The sequence below is a fragment of the Grus americana genome, chromosome 7 (assembly GCF_028858705.1).
Source record: "Grus americana isolate bGruAme1 chromosome 7, bGruAme1.mat, whole genome shotgun sequence".
NCBI lineage: Eukaryota > Metazoa > Chordata > Aves > Gruiformes > Gruidae > Grus > Grus americana.
The window spans coordinates 29220847-29241028 of record NC_072858.1 but is presented as its reverse complement, the minus strand read 5'-3'; the positions used below and the strand labels follow the sequence as shown (position 1 = coordinate 29241028).

At 42.6% G+C, this 20182-nt stretch overlaps 1 protein-coding gene and 1 long non-coding RNA gene across 3 annotated transcripts in view; one reads left to right on the top strand and one right to left on the bottom strand.

Moving 5' to 3' along the window:
- TSPAN14 (tetraspanin 14) overlaps nucleotides 1-12735 on the bottom strand; it is a 37414-nt gene extending 24679 nt beyond the window's left edge. Inside the window, exons 1-2 of the mRNA XM_054832663.1 lie at nucleotides 12114-12735; nucleotides 898-995 (exon numbers count right to left, since the gene is read on the bottom strand). Coding sequence (XP_054688638.1) covers nucleotides 898-978 — 81 coding nt within the window. The 5' untranslated portion in view covers nucleotides 979-995; nucleotides 12114-12735. The remainder of the gene's footprint in view (nucleotides 1-897; nucleotides 996-12113) is intronic.
- On the top strand, nucleotides 11508-20119 carry LOC129209000 (uncharacterized). Of its 2 annotated transcripts, none has more exons than XR_008577950.1 (4): nucleotides 11508-11851; nucleotides 16154-16282; nucleotides 17993-18193; nucleotides 19972-20119. It is a non-coding gene; the product is annotated as an uncharacterized LOC129209000 (long non-coding RNA). The 2 variants fall into 2 exon arrangements; XR_008577949.1 differs by having other exon boundaries at nucleotides 17979-18193.
- The last annotated feature ends 63 nt before the right edge of the window (nucleotides 20120-20182 follow it).

Sequence of the window (20182 nt, the reverse complement as noted above, 5' to 3'; positions counted from 1 at the left end):
ACCAAGTTGATCTGAACTGCATCCTTACCTTCACCTCCCCCTCAGAGACATGTTAACTATTTCTAATGCAACACTATGCACTAACCTTTGAATCACCTTCTTTTCCCAAGGTAGTTTAGGTACCGCAGTGATCTTGACCATCATACACATCTAAAACCACACACCTGCTTTTGCACACCCTTTTCGCATTCACAACTGTAAAAAAAAAATTACAGGCAGGCTAGTCCCTAGCTAAGTATTTCAAACAGTATCAGACAATTTTGCTGCCTACAGAGCATGATATTTAAGATCTTGACTATGTTGCAGTGCCAGCTGTTGACATATCTCTGGATCAGTTCCTTTCTTCTCTTCTGCATGGTGTATTTACAGCTACACCACCCCAAAACAGAGATTAAAGATAATCTGAAAGGAGATATTAGAAGATACTTCTCTTAACAGGGAAGCAATTTAACATACCACTTAAGTGCACTTAAGGTAGCTTTAACCTTTGCCCAAACAACAAGAATTTAATGGCCTCCATCATTCAAGAGACAGAGGCCTTGTCAGCAACAGTAAAGACTATACTGTTTCCTTTTGATCAGATCTTTCCTTTCTCCATTAAAAAACCCAAGGAAATCAGTTTTATCTGCTTCAGTCCTTTATCTTCACTCAGAAGGTAAGATAGGAGGAAGGCACAAGGAAGGGATAGATTGTGAGGAATCATTATCCATATTATTTTCAATAATTGCTTTCTAACATGGGATAGGCTTCTTCAATTCCAAAACACCCAGGACATACCATACATCAGCTTCCTGCTTTCAGGTTAATATTTCAGCCTGTTCTCTTGAAGAAATATGCAGGAAGTTAATAAAAATGAGGTATGCCTAAACTATTTCAGTCTCTACATTTTGTACTCACCCAGAAGACAATGTTGTAGCTGAAGAGCAGGTATTTGTACCAACAGCTGACTTCTGCATTAGAATATCGGTAATAGTGCATCTTCTATAGCACAGCGTCTGCACAGAAGAGAAAGGATGATAAGAATTAGGTAGCAAAAGACTAAGAATAAAGGATTTTTTCCCAGATCTCTCTTGCTCTGTTGAGAAAGGGACTATAGTAACCTGCACCATATGCCATTTAGAGGTTATATTCAAAGTCAGCTCAAACTTCTGCTGACCTTAAACTACTTCGAAGTATGTGTTGCTTAATAATCCTATCTTCTTTAAGCACCCTTATGCGGTAACAGGGAGGGACACCCAAAAAGGAAACTAGCTATACAGTTAGTCTAGGAAGATCTGCATCAGCAAGTTGACCTTCATCTTTCACTCCTTCAAAAACATTCCACTCACACAGACAGCTGCTTGGACTTATGCCAAAGTATAAACACACTGTGGGGACTGCACATCGAACAACCCACCTAGCAAGATGTTAGAAGTGGTTACCTGGAAAACCTCAGTGTCTACAGATTGCTAAATACAATAGACAGTTGTCCTCTGTCTCTTCCATACTTTAATGTTTCTTTACCAGATCAGTACCCCATATGATGTTTTATTCTCAAAAACAAAAGCCCCACCATTTAACAGCTAATCTGCTCTACAGAGTTCTGTTTTCTTTCTTCCTCACATAAACTAGAGATAAAGAGATAAAAGGTTCAACGCAAATATTTGCTCAATTATTTCAGAGAACTACAGCTTTTCAGAGAATAGCAACTAAACCACCTCTGCAGAAATGCCACAAATAGGAAAAAACAGATGAGAAGCTACTAAATCAGGAGTTGGAGCTGGGAAGACAAGTGCTCACACAGCTCGCATTCTAGAGAAGTGACCACACAAGTGCTGCCTATGACAGACAACAAGTTCCTCATTTCAACCCTCCACTTGCTTGAGGTAAATGTTTTCCTCCCATAAGATGTCAGTGAAAGTCTTGCAACAGGGAAGCAAGCATAGATAATCTTCAAACACCTCATAACTAAGAAAAACTTCAAAGACTACGCTGACCTGGACATTCACAGACAGCATGCAAAAACCAAGCCTACCTAGCAAAGTCTAAAACCAAACACCATGGAATCGAGAACTGAAGATCTCCACCACATCCACAGCTATGAAAAGGGAAACTAAATTATTTTTAGAAGGCAATCTGCACCTGAGTGTAAAAAAAACAATCCCCCTGAAAGAAGGAACAGAACCAAGTATCTGTCAGCTTTGAGATTCCCGTTCAATACAATACACAGTTTGCTTTAGCTTTTAAGTGAAATACTTATTATTTTCCATGACAACTATGGAGTACTAGCTGCAGTGTCTTATTGGAGAAGCTTACTTTTTTGAAATCTCAACACAAATATTTCAAACCTTGCCTTGAACTTTTTTCTACTCCCAAGGCTAAAACCACACACACGAACAAATCAAGGATACACAAGATGCATCTGCAGCCCAAGAGACTATGGCCCAAGATCCCAAACAGAATTGATTTTCCTTCCAGAGGTCTCCCCATGCCAGGCTTGGCTTCCATCTGGAAGCAGATTGAGCATCTCTCTTTGGTCCAAACACATCCCCCATCCCTCTTCAACCCCAGACAGGAAGCTTCTTTGCTGTCCAAATGAAAATAGTTTTCAGAAATGCAGAGACTGTGTAGACCATCTAAAGAGGGTACATTGTGGTAGAATACTCCATAGGTTTTAGAAGTTATGGAAAAAAACAACTGGAAAATCTTGTGACTTGGCATACCAAAGTAAGATTGCAAGACTTGTAGACAGAGAATAATTTCTGCTTTTTTTCCACAGTAAGACGGCCTGCATGTGCATAAGAAGAATTTTCAGATCCAACTTAAAGTTGGTAGGTATTACACAAGTCATACTGATCCACTTGACATGAAGTAGACTAATTTGTATATAATAAAGCCAGACATCACTTAAGTAGCCTTCATGCATATGCTATCTATGCAGGTTGCTTAAAATACATTATCCACACGCAACTCTTGATTAGTGCATCTGGACAGATGCAATAGCAACAGAAAAACTAAAAGAAGTGTTAAAAGAAGGGATGATAACTCCTGATTCCATACCAGATAGAGCAAAACTGAGTTAAGTCAGAATGAAACCATTGTTTCCTCAAAAGGGACTGAACACACAGAATGACCTACTGGTCAATCAGTTGATTTCAGAGAAATGGCAGAGTCTGGAGAATGATTACAGGATATATACTGCACATTCTTACAGAATCACTATCTGCAAATTTTGTCAGGCTAGAGAGTGTGAACCATTAACACCTGAGCTTGATATTTCCACAATTCAAATGCTGATTTCCATACAGTTTTAACCAAATACTGAAAACAAGGGGGCTTTGCCTTCCAAAACCTCACCCTAACTAGGTTCTAATACTCACTTTATTTATAGCAAAAAACACTTAAACTTTGTTAAAACAAAGAAATTTGTTACTTTATGGCATTACATGAAATGACTGGAAAGGACTTTCCTAGATGTGACCCAGTCACACACAAGTTGACTTTTGCAATATACATTCCTAAGATGTAGATAGTTTTGTTTCCTGTGTAAGCCTGTATTACAGCAATATACTGGCTGCCAATGCAAACATTCTCCAGATGCAGACACACTGAGGCCTCCATCACCGTTCTGCCTCCATCACCATTCTGCCTCCCTCCGTGAAAATCAGAATCCTGACAAAAGACAGAAGTGGCAACTGTAAAATGCATATACTGCTATTAAGAAACATTGCTTTTGCTGCTGCTACCACTACAAAAGAGGAGGCAGCAGGTGGCATTGAGCTAGCACATCATTAGATTCCATAAAAATGGCATTCTACTAGACAAAGAGGCTTAAAATATAATCTGAGGCAGAAAGGCAAGCATACCATTTCCGGATCTAAAATACAAATATAGTCTGAAGTCTTACTTTTTGTCAGGCTGCCTTCCCTGGCGTTGGGACCTACATTCAACTTTTCATGTCCCAACTTCAGTGAAACTATTCACACGAATATAAGAGCATCAAAAGTACCCTTACTGTTAAGCACCATTTCCCACCTACCGCATTGTTCTGACCACCAGCTTGTAAGACATTTCTCCTCACTTCTCTATACAACCAGTAAGATGCCCCAGTCAATACCAACCACAGTATTTTCACAGAATGAAAAAGCAAAATGCTTTTTTATACACTGCTTTTTTTTGTAATGCTCTGAAGTGACAGGGATCTCATACTACCCATACTAGTTCCTTGTTCAAGAAGCTGTCCTATAACAGCACATGGCTTCCCAGACAGATGTTACCTTCCGAAATACCTGCCTATATTAAGAGCAGATTTGACTCTTTGCTTATCCTCATCGTAAGTCTTTTGGTTCTTCTTGTCAGACCACCAAACACCATATGGAGCAGTATAATCACAACTGGTGTGGAAGTGACATTCTGCCATAATAAATTTAAAGTGTAGGTGTCTGACTTTCTCCTAACCCTACAAATAAACAGACCAAGCAATTCCCTCAAGGCCACACAGCCACCTTCCCCATGTTTATACTAAAAGCAGTTATGTTTCCTAACAAAGGAGGCATCTGTTACCAGTCTAGAAATCTGCTACATCAGCATTTCATTTAATTTACATCACAGGGTACGTAACTATGGTTAGGCAATACTACAAAAGACTTGGAAGATTAAAGTAGTATGTGGGCAGCATAGACTAGTAACTTTCTCTACTGTGTTTCAGACAAAGCAAGTCACATTATGTCAGCTGACAGTTATCACCCACTCATGACAACAAGAATTTCTAAAATTTAAATATGGAGCACTGCTGCTTTGGTAGAATATATAATTTTGTCTTGATGTTTACAGCCTTAGTAAGAGGAAAAATGTAGTCATTCATCAAGAGGCTACTGCCATTTCCAAAGCATTTCTACACCCACAGAATCCACTTTTACCTTCAAAATGCTACAGCAGTGATGTTCATAGTATATAGATTTTAAATGTCATCAAACAGAAGCTGCAATGTATTAAACAATCTAATTTTGATATGCAGGGAGATCCTCCCAGATTAAATCTAGAACAACTGGAACACTAGTGTGATCTAGATCCCCAAATTCTTTTGGCCCTCAGGAGGCCTTAACTTTACAAGGTAGACCTAAGTCACACTGAAGTTCCAGGTTTAGCCAGTACTGCCACCATATGTAGTCCTGATCCCCTTCCCTGCCCCTCCTAAAAATCCACAACCATTAATTATCCTACTCAACAGAACAATCATACAGCAAAACATGTAGCAAATTTTCAGATTCATCTTGAGATCTTGTACCATGCACCAAGAAGAAAACAGTTTTAAGCCATCCAATTTACCTCCCCAGAGCTCATACAAATGCCAGTGTGGGTGCAGTCAGGAGGTGGCAGGAGAACAAGGATGGGAGGCCAGAAGCAGTGCTAGCTTCTGAGAATGCTCACGGAAATGCAGCACCCCCGCATGTAGCCAGCCTACACCAGCACCACAGGCTATGCCACACTTGAAGCTAACACCCTGAAAGGGATGAAGCTGGGGGAACAGGAGCAGAACCAAAGCAAGAGAAAACAAAGAAAAAAATCCTTTTATAAACTGTTGGCTGCTCCCCCCACCATTCTTCAATACAAAGCATCAAGCCTGTTGATTTGCTTTACCAGCTTCATATAAAGTCAGAGGAAGGAACTGAGGAGCAAGAATTTAAAATACAGCAAGATATGTACTTTGGACTATTGTTTTGATACAACTATTTAATTCTATTACTCCTTCCACACCTAATCTCTACCAAAAGCATCAGTTTGTTCACTCAAGACACTGTACCATTAAAAATAATTGCAATATTCTTTAGAGGTGCTCAATCAATAGAGAGTTTTTTGGTGGAGTTGAAAGAAAGGCTTATCCCCAACCAGCTCTAGCCCTTCCCCCAACAGCCAGGCAGGTCATGAGAAACCCTTGACTGTCTCACTGTAAGACTGCATCCCCCCCAGGGGAGGGAGGGAAAAACAGGCTTTCCACCTCTCAGTAGTATGTTAAGAACAACACGGTGTCACCAAGAGACCAGGGCAGCACAGGCTATGAAGTGATACCATCAGAGCTCCTTCCAATGCAAACATCAGTCACTGCAACAGCTAACAGCAAATACACCAGCAGAATTAGAAGGTGCAGACGTTAGACAGAAACGCTTCCTAACCTGTGCCTTTAATAAAAGGAAAAAGACAAATACCTCCAGAGAAAAAGTGAGAACACAGGAAACTGCCATCTTAACAGGATGACAACATGACTGGTTATACAAGCAGGAACAGCTCAGAAAGAACAGAGCTGAACAACACCGTCCCTTCTCACTTGTCCCAGCCAGACAAGGTCTTTCAGTTGAATTGCCTTCTGCTTTGCAGAAGCAGACCACTGCTATGACCACTTTGTTAAAATAACCTCTACAACCTCAGCATGCTGTACACTTTGCCAAGAAAGCCACCTTGCTGTCTTCCAAGAGTAATCTCACTAATTGCGTATCCACTAGTTTCAAGTTAGACAATTTTTTAGATGAACCTCTCTCCTCCACAGGCTTGCCATGCAAACTGAAGTAACTAAATACTCAGGGCACAGTAGAAAGTTTTGCTGGTTTGTACTTTTTATTATACACAGTTATACCACTGTATTTATATTCCACACAGCATTAAGTACTTCCCTGAGCACCTCTTAACAGCAAATTGGTGAGGGGAAAAAAAATGTGCATCAAGAGAATCAGCTCCATATCCTGGCAGTCAGAAGCCTACTGTCACATAGAGACCAAAGTCCAACATCTCCTCTGTCTTCCCTCAGATGCAAGTTACTTGAGGCTATTCCCTTTGTTTTTTCTTCCAGGAGTTTCTACATGTCAGTGTAGATGTTTCACAACTGATTTTATACCCCAAAGCAAGAGTAGACAGCTCTCACCAAGCAGAACAAATCAGACTTTTAGAAATATGAAAATTCACAGCATTCAGCTACCTCTGAATACTTCATACTGCTTCCTGTAGCTGCAATTGAAAGCTGCCTTTTTACCTGCAAGTCCATCAATTATTTAGAGAAAACACCTTTCCAGAGCGACTCAAGTATCAATTATTTAGTCTTGGAGCAGGAAATAAAAACCTTTAAAACAGGAAAGAAGGATTTCTGGAAAGGGCTGTTGCGCCACACGAACAAATTTGGTTGTCTACACTAGCAACCTGACTGAAACAGAATGAAAAAGCCAAAATAAAACAACCCATTAAAAAAGCCAAAAGCTCATATGCACACACAAGCTCAGCAAGTGCCTGAGCCTATTAGCGCCAAAGGAAGAGCCCAAACCACATCAGGGGGCTTCAGCACAGGTCTTCACATGGAAGACCTTTATCAATTTGTTATAAACGCCTGCTCTCTAGACTGGGAGTGTAAAACAGAAAAGCTCCTTTGTAATATCAGGACCACATTCAACAACGCTTACTGCAAATATCAAGAGGAAGCAAAGCCCTATGCTTATTACACCCTTGCCTTTCACACTCAGGTTCAGGTTAAGGATGAAGATAGCCCTAAGACTTTGTGCTTTTGCAGAGACTTCTAAAGACAAGGACACAGAAACAGCTCTCAGCAGAAACACAAGTAAGCAGGCACTCTGGGTAAGAGCAGAAATTCATTAACTTACACATATCACATATGGTGTTTACTATAAGGAAAGGGATAAAACACTGTTGCTTTTCTCCCAAAAAGGAAGAGAGACAGGAAACACTGAAACAAAACAAGCGTTGGTCCCCCCTTCCAAATGGGGGTTGAGGCACACTTTGAACTAGAAGGGAAAATAAACTTACTTTTAAATCCTGCTAAGAGCCCTGGCTTTGGATACAGTTCCTCTTGGTCAGCATGTTTTATTTTCATGTGCTAAAAGTTTTCTCCATAAGTGATAACAGAATTCAAGTGCGAACAATCAAACAGAATGATACTTCTCCTTTCTAAGGGCTTCAGTTCCAAGATTTAGGTCAGATTGGCATAGGTCAGCAAAAGCCTGGCCATTCAACTCAGTTGTTTCAACTGCAAACATCGAAATCTCTTATCCTGTCAATATCTGAGGATCACCATTTTCTGCGGATTAAATCCTTTTCTGTAATGCTCACCTGTGACATGCCTAAAATAGAAGAATTTACCCAACAATGATTTTTCACCTCACTGACCATACTGAAAATGGGTTTTGTTCAGTCATCCAGAATAAAGAGAAGCAGTTTTACAAAGCACAAAATTCAGTTGTAAGACATTCAACTATATTTAAGTAATTAAACTGTGGCTGTTTTCAAAATTAAGTCATCTGAACCTAGACACTTCAGTTTCCCCCTCCCCTCTTTATTGCTAGATTAAAATCAGATCTCAGCCTTTTGGGGGGCAGGACAACCCAAACTATTAAACTTTAAAACTCACACATATCCAACCTTAATGAGCTTTACTCTGATCACCTGTGACATTGTTGTTAAACTTTGCTTTATCAGATGCTTTTGGCCGAGCATGAGCCAAAGGATCAAGGAGAAGGATCCTGTTCCTGCCCACTGCACTAGGGGCCAGAAGGCTGCATCAGTACCCTCACACAAGCTGCGAACACTATAGCTCTAGAAGAGACATAGATGTTAGGACCATAATACTAGCGAGGAAGACATGTGACCATCCTTTGGACATACAATCAAAAGCCACCTGGAAAAGGACCATTTCTTAACTTCCCTCTAGCAACAGCCTGCAACATTTACTCTGAAGTAACAAAAATTCTTGTTGGCAGGTTTGATTTATTTTGTCTTAGGTACTTCAGTGAAAGAGCTTAAAGTAACATGAGAACCATAGTTATGTTCATGGGTTTCGTGAATTGCAGCCTGTTAGCTTTAGCATCACAGATGCCAAAAGGAAAAAAGTCCATTCTACCAGAAAAGTAAGTTTTGACCCAGGAAGCCACAGTGCAAAGCAGCATGGCACAAAAAGCCCACAAGTAAAAACATTCTTGATTCACAAGCGAGGCTTAAGTGTCTCCTTTGTGTGGTGTCTGAAACCTACATATTTTAACATACCCCACACAAGTGGCTTTTTTTTTGTAAAAGCAGAAAATTGCAGCAAGGGAAAATCTGTAGGAACAGTTTCGACAATAGCTCTGTGAACTCTGCTCCCCCCCATACACACCTCAGTGAGATTTCTAATCCAACACTGAAATTAGAACAAGAGTTTAATTTATTCATGCTCAGCAGTGCTCAAACTGTACCACAGCTAATACACGATGGGAAACTTGATAGAAGACTTATGAGAATTAAGTGTAGGAGTTTGTCAGCAGAATAATCCCTCCTCCCTTTTTTTGCAAACATTCATTTCCAGGTAATGGCTGACTGGTAGCCACACACCAAAGCTTCATAAACTAAATATAATCACTCCCTAAGAAAATAAGAGGTCAGCCTCAAGACAAAACATTTTATAAGCATATTCCTTAGTTATTCATTTAAAGTTAGCCTACAACTTAAACTTCTTCATCCAGACTATCTACACATTTGCATCCAGACATGACCAAGGTCATAACACACCATGTCAACAATTTTCTTGCTACATTTAAGATAAAAAGTTATATCTTCCATATCAAAGAAAGTGCCCCAATTAGATAACATCTCAGGGCTCAGAGCAAGGACTTTTTACGATCCTCACACTAAGTATTAGAAGGCCTAAACCTAGCAAAAGGTAGCCCAGAACAAATCCCATTTCAGTCCTGCGAGGTATGTTGCATACATGAAGGCTCTTGCACAGGAGTTGCTCCTAACACAGTACTTACAAAAGATACTACTTTTCTTTCTGTTCTGCACCACCACCCCCCACTGCAGGGGGCAGGGAGGAAACAAACATTAAACAGGAAAACTGCATCATTTTCTACAATGCACTAAATGTCAGACAAAGTCCATGCCCAGAGATAAGAATAACACTCATTTAAGACTCAAGTGAGGTTTCTTCTGATTTGGTCTTCTTACCCAAGGAAGGGAGGTAATGCTTCAACACAAAGGAAGCTAACTGGATCAACTTACACTAAATAAAAATCACACAGAGCACGCATCAGACCGAGAAGAGCAATTTGTAATTATTTTGATTTAGTTCTAGACCTCACCTTTAGCAAGGCCTCATTCATCTATGAGTGAGATCAACAAAAATAAAACCAAATGCCAACCACATAACTTACTTGCACATTGTTTTTCAACACTAAGTGCATTCAAAAAATTTTGTGAAGCTATTTGTTTCAGTGGCATTGTAATTTTAAACATGAAAATCATCTAAGGACAGGCAACATCACTACGTTCTTGCCTCCCCACCCTGCAAGAACAGAGCTAAAAGGACATACATGACACCCTAAAAGTACCTTCTTCTAGCGTCATTAGCCAGAGGACAAAGAACACCATTCCAACAACACAGCTATCCTGGATTTGTTCAAACACAAACAAAAAACCCAACAAAAACCAAAAGCTACAAAGTAGTTTCCTCCACAGCTCATTCCTACTTTACACCAACTTGAATTTCCACTGAGCCCCCCCTTCTCTCCCCAAACAATTCCTCTGTCAAGCAGATTGCAGTAGCATCTCAACCATCTACACCTAAGCATTTAAAGTTCCACACATTTATTGCAAGTATAAAGTGGCTCAGGAAGTCATAAGACCATGTGAGTATCGATACCTATCTCACTGATAGAGATAACCAGAAAGATCATCATCCCACTGAGCATTCATGAACAAGATATACCCTGTACTTCCATTTTATAGGAGCTGGCTTCCTTCCATTTTATCCAGAGCTCTAGGTCACAAGCTTTATGTCCTTAAAAAAAAAAAGCAGTGCTGGGAATATCTTATCCTGACAGTTATCTTAAGACATCCTTCCCTCCACCACCACCTTTGAAAATCTACTAAGTAATAAAAAACGCAACACAAGTAACTTAGCTTATTTTTACTACCTTTTTTTTTTTACTCAGAAAGGCTTAAAATCAAACCACTAAGTCTACCTTGAGTACGTGAGGTAAAGTCAGACAGCCTTATGTAGATACTCTGAAGGTGTAAAACTGTAGTTTTTTTACTGTAGTAGCCAGTACTAAAGTTAAGCAGGTATAACAACATGGGTCCTGCATAATACCAAGCCTTTTCCAGCTTAGCTTAAACCCTCTCCCTAGAAATGCACAAGGGCCATTCCCCTCCTAAAAAAAAAAGTTTACAAAGGGAAAAAAACCACTTTCCCCATATGAACCATGCATAACACATTTTACTTGAACTCTCCTCATAGGGTCTGCATGAAGCAGCTTCTCGGCAACGCTCTGTAGCAGTCACAGACCAGAAACAAAACGTTCACCTGAAACTACAAAGACAACCAGGTAGAAGGTAAATGACCAAACGAGAACTGGTGATGTGTTAATTATCCCGACACCCAGCTTTGTACACCAGAGGAGCCAAAACAGGCCCTCTAAGGTGACGCCACGCTCGACGGCGGGGCCTGTTTTGGCAAGAAGCTGAAGACTCGCTAACACAGCTTACAAGTAATTAAAGTTAAAATTAGAAAAAAAAAAAACGTTACAGGCCGCAATCCTCGCACAGGCAGAGCAGTTGCTTCTGCTAACAGCAACGCCCGGATTGAGGGCTGGGGCTGGCAGCAGCCGGTGCAACGGCGTTGTAGGGAACAGGCAAACGCCGCCCTGCGGCTGCAGCACCCCGAAAGGCGCCTTTTTTTTTTTTTTTTTTTTGAAAGATTATTTTCTTCCCTTGTGGCACCTCACTCAGCAAAACAACTTCGCGTGAACTCCCAGAGGAAGCCTCGCCCGGCCTCTCCTGCTTCCTTTAATGGACAAGGACAATGGCAAAGTCTCGCCACAGCACCGCGTTTTTGGGAAACTCGGTAAGCCTGAGGGCTGCTGCCGGCCCCGAGGGAGGGCACCCGGGCAGCGCTTGCTCCCTGCCCGGTTCAATGGCTGTAAGCTCCCTGGGGACGCAGCCGGGAGAGCCGTGTTCCGGAAGGGGGGGGGGGGGGTATGAAAATGCCGGTGCTTAAAGACGGAGGTGAGAAAGGGGCATTCCGTACGGCAGGGACGCGGCGCGACCCCCAGGGCAGACGGCTGAGGGGGACGCCCGGGCCGACGGCGGGTCGGGCAGTGACTCACCGAGGGCAGCAGCCGGCTCGCTAAGTTTCGCCAAGTTGGGCGGAGGGCGAGGCGGCGGTCGGCGTACTCAAGAAGTCCCTCCGCTGCCTCGGCTAGTCCATGGACACGGCACGCCCGCGCTCCCCGACCTTCTCCGCGTCAGCGCGGCGGGCCACCAGCGCAAGGGGTGCCCCTCCGCAAAGCCGAGCCGCTCCGCCGCCGCCGTGCCCGCCGCCAAGCGCCGAGGCAGCGCGGAGAGGCACGCCCGTCCCTCCGGCCACGCCCGCTCCCCGTACGCAGACGTGCTCCACACAAAGGGGACGCGGAGGAGGCCCGGCTCTACCTCCCTTCCGACCTCCGCGCTCCCCCGGGTGGCTTCGCCCACTGTGACCCCCACAGGCGTCCCTCGGACTAACGTAGCAGCCCCGGCGCCCCGCGAAGACCCCCGAGGCCGGGCGGAGGCTGGCGAGCGCCAGCGACCCCCGCTCCGCCCCAGCGGCGGGAACGGCCGCCCCTTACGTTCCCGCCACCCTTCCCTGCGGGCGACACCCCGCAGCCCCCTTCGGCGGCTCAGCTGGAGGAAGCCCGTGACTCCTCAGCAAGGCTCTGAGCTTCTTAATTTTAGATTAGTTTCCTAGTCGAAATGGCCGCGTCCCCCGCCCTGCGGAAGAGAGTCGGAGCCGGCCTGCCCCGCGCCCCGCCCCCGGCTGAGGGAGCTCGGCTGCGGCCCGCCCATCCCCTGAGCCGTGTTTCCTTCCCCCTCAGAGGCTTTCGGAGCGAGAACCAGCAGGCCAGGGGCAGCACCTTCAGGGTAATATTAAAGGCACAATCGAGCTTTACCTGGAACGTCAGAAGGCGAAGGAAATAAAAAAATAAAACGACACGGAAGAGTTTTTTGAGTTTTCAGGCGTTCTCGGGCTTTTAAATCTCTCCTTCGAGATGCTGGGAAGATAGGCAGGAAGGGAAGAGTGGGCTGAGTCACGGTTTTTAAACCCATCTGGTGAGCAAGTGATAGCTCACACCTGAGGCAAGTGGGAAATGCCTTCCACTTCCCTGCCGAGCTTAGTGCCTGACTTCGATGCGCTCCATCTTTTCCCTTCTTTTCCCTGTCTTATGATCATAGAATCATAGAACGGTTTGGGGTGGAAGGGACCTCAAAGATCATCCAGTTCCAACCCCCCTGCTGCAGGCAGGGACACCCTCCACTAGCCCACGTTGCCCAAAGCCTCATCCAACCTGGTCTTAAACACTTCCAGGGAGGGGGCATCCACAACCTCTCTGGGCAACCTCTTCCAGTGCCTCGCCACTTTGACAGTAAAGAATTTCTTTCTAACATCTAACCTAAATCAGCTCTCCTTCAGCTTAAACCCATTACCCCTTGTCCTGTCACTACACTCCCTGATAAACAGTCCCTCCCCATCTTTCCTGTAGGCCCCTTCAGGTACTGGAAAGCCACAATTAGATATCTCTCGACACATGGAAACACTTTTGTCACCTTCGTTCTCTTCATCAAATATAGGGCAAAACTATTTTCTTCAGTGCCTCACTAACTATGAAAATACATTTGTGTGCAGGAAGGCACATAACAATATATTAGTAATACTCCGCTAGGTCAAGGCTGACAACCAAAACCAGGCTAGAATGAATATGGCATAGATGCACAGTTCCCTTCACCCACACCTATCTGAAGTTAGAAAAAGTGGATAGACAGTAGTGTGTCACTTACCCACTGGTTGCATTATCAAGATTCCTTCTTCATCCCCTACATGCAGTTTTCAAAGAAATTATTAAAAAAAAAAAAAGTGGGGGTGTGTTTGTTTGCATCTTCAAAACTCACAAATGCAAAAGACTGCCTTAGGCACAAGTGTCGTGACTGCTGGCTTAAGCCAAAGGCAGGAAAGGCTGAACATCTGGAGAACAAGTCTTATGAGCAGCAACTGAGGGAACTGGGATTGTTTAGTCTGGAGAAGAGGAGGCTGAGGGGAGACCTTATCGCTTTCTACAACTACCTGAATGGAGGCTGTAGTGAAGTGGGTGTTGGTCTCTTCTCCCAAGTAACAAGCGATAAGACAAGAGGAAATGGCCTCAAGTTGCATCAGGGGAGGTTTAGATTGGATATTAGGAGAAATTTCTTCACTGAAAGAATGGTCAAGCATTGAAACAGGCTGCCCAGAGAGGTGGTGGAGTCACCATCCCTGGAGGTATTCAAAAAACGTGTAGACGTGGCACTTCAGGACATGATTTAGTAAGCATGGTGGTGTTGGGTTGATGGTTGGACTTGATCTTAGAGGTCTTTTCCAACCTTAAAGATTCTATCATTCTATGAACATTTCAAGGGCCATAGCTGGGCTCAGCTGTCCCCTCATTCCCCCAGACACATACCATTTCAGGGGTCCAGTCTGGGTCTGGAGAAAGGCATCTCTAATTCTGCGGAGACACCTATAGATTGTTGCATGATAACAGCTTCCCTATGGTCTCTGTTTGCAGGCCTCCCCGAGCTTGCCTGAGGCTTCTTAGAAACCAAAGTAAAATTGAATTGACTGATAAAGCTGAAAGAAGATGCTAGAAGAATAATCACCTGAATTTTTGGGAGGATCTAAGTGAGGAAGGGGAGCTAGAAAAGGTCATTGGATTATCAGGTGGTAAAAAGAACTATAAGAGATCCTTTATCCTTCTCATAAGCACCTAAGTCATCTTAACAGAGCACTGAGTCACAACTCCAGTAAAGTCCAGAGCCAAGGCAGAAAGCTCCAGTGTGCTGCTTCTGTAAGAGACGGGAAGATGGAGGGTGCAGTAGTAACTGCTAAGATTCAGCAGGGGAAATGGGAAATTTCAGGGAAATTCAGCAGCTTTAGGATGTAAGGACTGTGGAATTAGGAGGGGCATTCATCGGTAAAATAATGTTCTCTTGTAATTTAAAATAATCTTGTAAAATGGTTAGTGTTAGCAGTTCACAGAGTAGTTGAATTGACTGTGTTCACTGTTAGCACAGAAGGCTTTTAAAAGACAGTCACTTCAGCAGTAAAAGGGTGTAATAATACTGCAGGAATGAAAAGGCAAAATCTGATTTATTAGTGAACTTGTGCAGGGTGATGTTCATGTATGGTTTGTGAATGCTGTTTCCTCTGGCCACTACAAAACATTTCCTGAAATTAATGAATGATACCTATGAGGAGTGGCTGGTGGAAAATGGCATGACCAGAGCTGTTCACCAATTCCACTGTGTCTGCTCAGCATTATCATCAAACACAGCTTTTAAGTGGAAGAAATTTCTGTTTATGCAGGGAGGCTTCTGGAGTTCAGAGTAAAAGCTGGAATTATAGAATCATAGAATGGTTTGGGTCGGAAGGGACCTTAAAGATCATCTAGTTCCAACCCCCCTGCTGCGGGCAGGGACACCCTCCACTAGACCACATAGCCCAAAGCCCCATCCAACCTGGTCTTAAACACTTCCAGGGATGGGACATCCACAACCTCTTTGGGCAACCTCTTCCAGTGCCTCGCCACACTGACAGTAAAGAATTTCTTTCTAATATCTAATCTAAATCGACCCTCCTTCAGCTTAAACCCATTACCCCTTGTCCTGTCACTCCATGCCCTTGTAAACAGTCCCTCTCCAGCTTTTCTGTAGGTCCCTTCAGGTACTGGAAGGCTGCTGTAAGGTCTCCCCAGAGCCTTCTTTTCTCCAGGCTGAACAACCCCAACTGTCTCAGCCTGTCCTCATAGGAGAGGTGCTCCAGCCCTGCAATCAGCTTCGTGGCTGATTCACCATGTGAATTATCATGTGGTTTTGGTAATTATAAGGTTAAGAGAGATAAGGGTGTGTGGGGAAAAAAAAAGCCCACAGAAGCTACTGAGAGACTTTAAACAACTTCAAATACTAATAAATCAGTAGCTGGACCTAAAAGAGAAATTAGAAATATTTTAGGGAAAACCTTTATAACATTTTTGAGCTCAGTTAGAAGAAAAATAAATTTGGATGGAACTATTCAGATAGCAAATAAAATTAGAGTGGGTTAGACTGAATCAGTGATTTAACTTTATTCATCATTTCTCCACAGTATTTTCTCCATCTCCCCGGCTCCCTCTGCTGTGGCTATTGCACATGTCTACTCCGGCTTCACTACATCAGCCTCTGGCACAAGTCTGTGGGATAACGGAAGCCACTCTTGCACCGGGAGTATCTACAGGTAATATTACACAAGACATTAGTAAGGATTACAGTGAGTCTGTTAATTTATTCCCTCCATACTCATTTAGAAATAGCTATGTACCACAGACTCTATCATTCAACGCAGTATATCCTTACTTTAAGTTTCTTATTTTAAAAAGGGAAATGTCCACACAAGTAAAAAGACCGCAGGAATAGATGGCTTTTCTAACAGCTTTCTTGTCGCCTAATCGGCATCTGCAGTGGTCTGTTCCTGGCATCTTTGTTATGCAAATTTTTTACTGCAGAAAAAAAAACGACCTCGGGTTTACTGCTGACCTTCATTTTGGCTGGGGTAGCAGTGACATCCAGCGGTCCAGAGAGAAAAAGAAATTTGCTCATTCTTTCCTTTCTATCACGGTGTATCACAGGAAACGCATCAGAAAATGGCAGGGCTCCCTTGGCATTCCCTTCTTTTTGTGGATATTTGCAAATGGCACCAACTGCAGGCAGTTTGACAGCCGTGGGAATGGATCACCCACACGGGGAAACAAAAATGCAGAACAGGAAATAAACAGAAGACACTCTCTGAGGCAGACCATCTTTCTAATGGCTTTAAAAGGGCGCCACAGATAGGAAATGTAATCGGTATTTTTAAAGTTCAAGTAAAAAGCACCTTTCCTTATTACACCTACCCCACTGACTTCATAGCATTTTCTTTCTTAATATTTTTTTTAATTAACCCTGGTTTTGTACTGAAAAAAAAAGATGAATAGGCTTACAAACAATGGAAAGTTGATTGAAGAGAAATTACCAGAGGGGACTTTAGATTCTCAAGCCCAGAATAAACAAACTTTCAATTATTAGAGTTCCCAATAACCAGCTGAGTGTTGAACTGTGATGTGATATTTGATGCACTGAGAAGTGATTTAGATTTTGTGTACATGTCATGTTAAACGGAAAAAAAAATCAAAACATTAAATGCATATAAGGAACTGGGCCAGCAGAGGTAGCTGTTGGTACAACAAAATCAACAACTATTCATTTTTTTTTTTTCAATGAACATTCTACTTCTTTAAAGAAGAAAACATTTTTTTTTAAACCAGATAGCCAGACCTTGCAGTCTCCAGCACTGGAAATTAACTTAGAATTCATTTGTTCCTCCTTTACTGCTGTGCTGTCATTTTTATTTCTTTGAGACTGCCCATTTCCAATTCCTATTAACTGTTCCTAGCTCCTAGGCACCACCTATTTTCTATGCTCTCCACCTGTACTTTGTCAACATGAAGTTCAGAAAGGATGAGTCAACTCCAAATAATCCCAAGGTCAGCTTCAAAAAAAAAAAAAGAGATTGATCAATAATAATTCTTCAGAACATTTTCAAATATCATTTGGACTTTTTGTGGCTCCAAATTTTGACTTGATCTCAAAGACAGGGTTAGAAAACTTTGAAATGTGGGAAAGCTTACGTAACTTTCAAATCAAGAAGTACACTGTCCCGCTAGCTGTTTACGGGAACTATCACTGTTAACAGTAGGAAAACACTCTCCCAGACCTAGGTCTGATGTACCTACCGTATATATGCCTTTGCTGAAGCTGACAGAGCAGAGAACTTTCAGTCTCCATGAGTATTTTAATAAACACCCTCAAGAGGGCTTAATGGGTCTTTCTAAAAATGTTTCTACACTAAAGCAACATTTCATCGTTGTGGCATTAACGATTTGTATGTTTAACAGCCATTTTATTTCAGCTAAACATTCTAAATGCTGGACAAGATCGTTCCTGCTTCTGTTTCCAGATGACCAAACATGGTCCCTTTGGGTGGGCTAACAGCAGGGCTGCAACCCCACAGCATCCTTGTTATCATCTAGGACTTCCTGCAGTCTGACTGAAAGAACAGGCAGCCAGCTCTGTCGGAGTGGGTGGAATTCAATTGCGTGCACACAGAATTGTAAGTAGATGCTCTCCAGATTTAGCAGGTTCTAAAGGCACTTCATTTTATCTTAAATATCTTGGAATTTATCTAGCTTCCATCCCATTCTCCAAGGACTGTTTATGCCTTTCATATTTCATGTTTATGTGAAAGGCATAAACAGCCCTTGGAACAAGGCCTGAAATCCAGGTCTAAGATCAGTACCTTCTTTGCCTGTCTCTTTGTGCAAGATCTGTCCTCTGCAAATGGCAAAGCTTTCTATTTCCCACTGGAAAGAAAACTCAAAACTCAATAGGAGCCATGATCCAGAATTCCCCTCCAATTGTAGGATATTTGTGATTAGGAGCATCCTGCAACTGTAAGAAACAGTAGCTTCCACCCATTTCTTCTAGCGTCTCTTTTGTGTTTTCTACCACTTGCACTCCAAAGTAACAAGACACCCACTGCAGACAAGTGGCCACTTACACAATGCTTTGAACTTTGCAGGTTTGTAGAGAAAGAATTGTAGGTGCCTTATGTCAGGCAGGCACTGGTGGTACAGGTACTTCCTTTCAGTGGCAGGACAAAAAGCCCTCAGGCACAATTCTCTATTTCATGGAGCAAATGCTTGGCAGCTGTCTGGCTGCTCTGGATGCCATTCAGAGGAGCCCACCTCCAGTCAGTCATTTGATGTCTTTGATCACTCAACAGCTTTTTGACACCATCTTATGGGCATGCTTACCCTGGCAGCTCAGAACACAGAGACAATACATGGTTCTCTGTACCTGTCCATGAATCTTAGGACAGCCTTCACAGAGTAGGTCTACAGCAGGTTGTCAATTTGCTGTAGACTTTGCCACTCTGCCTTCCAAACTCCTGTTCCTTCCTCCATCCCCCAACAGTCAAACACAAATTTCAGCTGATAGTAGCATACGTGAGTCCAATTTTCATTTAGTTTTCAAATGAAACATCTTGGTGAACATACGAATCACTCAAAATCCTCACTGCTAGTGTTGTTTCAGGGAATTGTGAAGAACAGACTCATAAATATTTTCAGTTAAAATTATTTCTGCCTGGACAGAAATATTAAAAAAAAGAGGTCAAGATTTCATCCATAACGATGCCATTTTAAAGCCTGCATAACTGATTTAACACAGACCAAGGCCAGGCCTCAATGTTGTGAAGTTTTAGAGTTTTTGGCATTTAGGTTTCATACAGTCAGCATCATGTATGGCCATTTTTTTTGCACACAGCTCAACAATACAGATAGGCACTGGCACACAGAGCAAAACCAGGCATATTACTAAAGTTTCAGAGATGCAAAGTATCCCTGCCCTCAGTACTGACGACACATGAAGGTTTCATTAATTTTAAGGTCATAAGAAAGCAGAATGACAGTCCAGACTGACCTGCTCCCAGGACAAAAGAATCCTTTCCTTTAATGCTTCTGCTAGCTTAGTATGTTCTAGCCCACGTTTGTCCGAAGTTACCAAGCGTTCTATATATGCCAGCTAATGAACAATACCCAACACTTGATAATCCTAAGTGCAATGTTAGATTTTTGTTTAGGCTTTGAAACATCAGCACATTTGCAAAACTCATGCTCTCCTGTTCATACTTCAGTCTAGGTACATATATTTGGCTATGTATGGTACCGGCTCCCATGGATCATATTGTGCAACACTGCATCTATTTTTAAAAGTAACAGCCCAGCCCTTCTACTGCAGAACTCAAGCCATGATGGAAACTCTAGCTAATCTGCTCCCTGATATTGCTCCATTGTTCCCCCCCCCTTTTTTTTTTTTTTTTTTTTTTAGAATCTTAAACACAAGAAAGAACTTGCCCTCATGCCACAATTATCTTCTGGAGTGAACATTAGATGTCTACAATCTTCCTGGCAGGGAGTCACACAAGGAGCTGAAGATCTAGAGCCAGCAGTTAACTAACAAGAAACTTACTGGGTAGATACAGTGGCATGTCTTGCATGCAAAATCTCAGAATAATCCAGACTGACAGGATTCAGTCTTC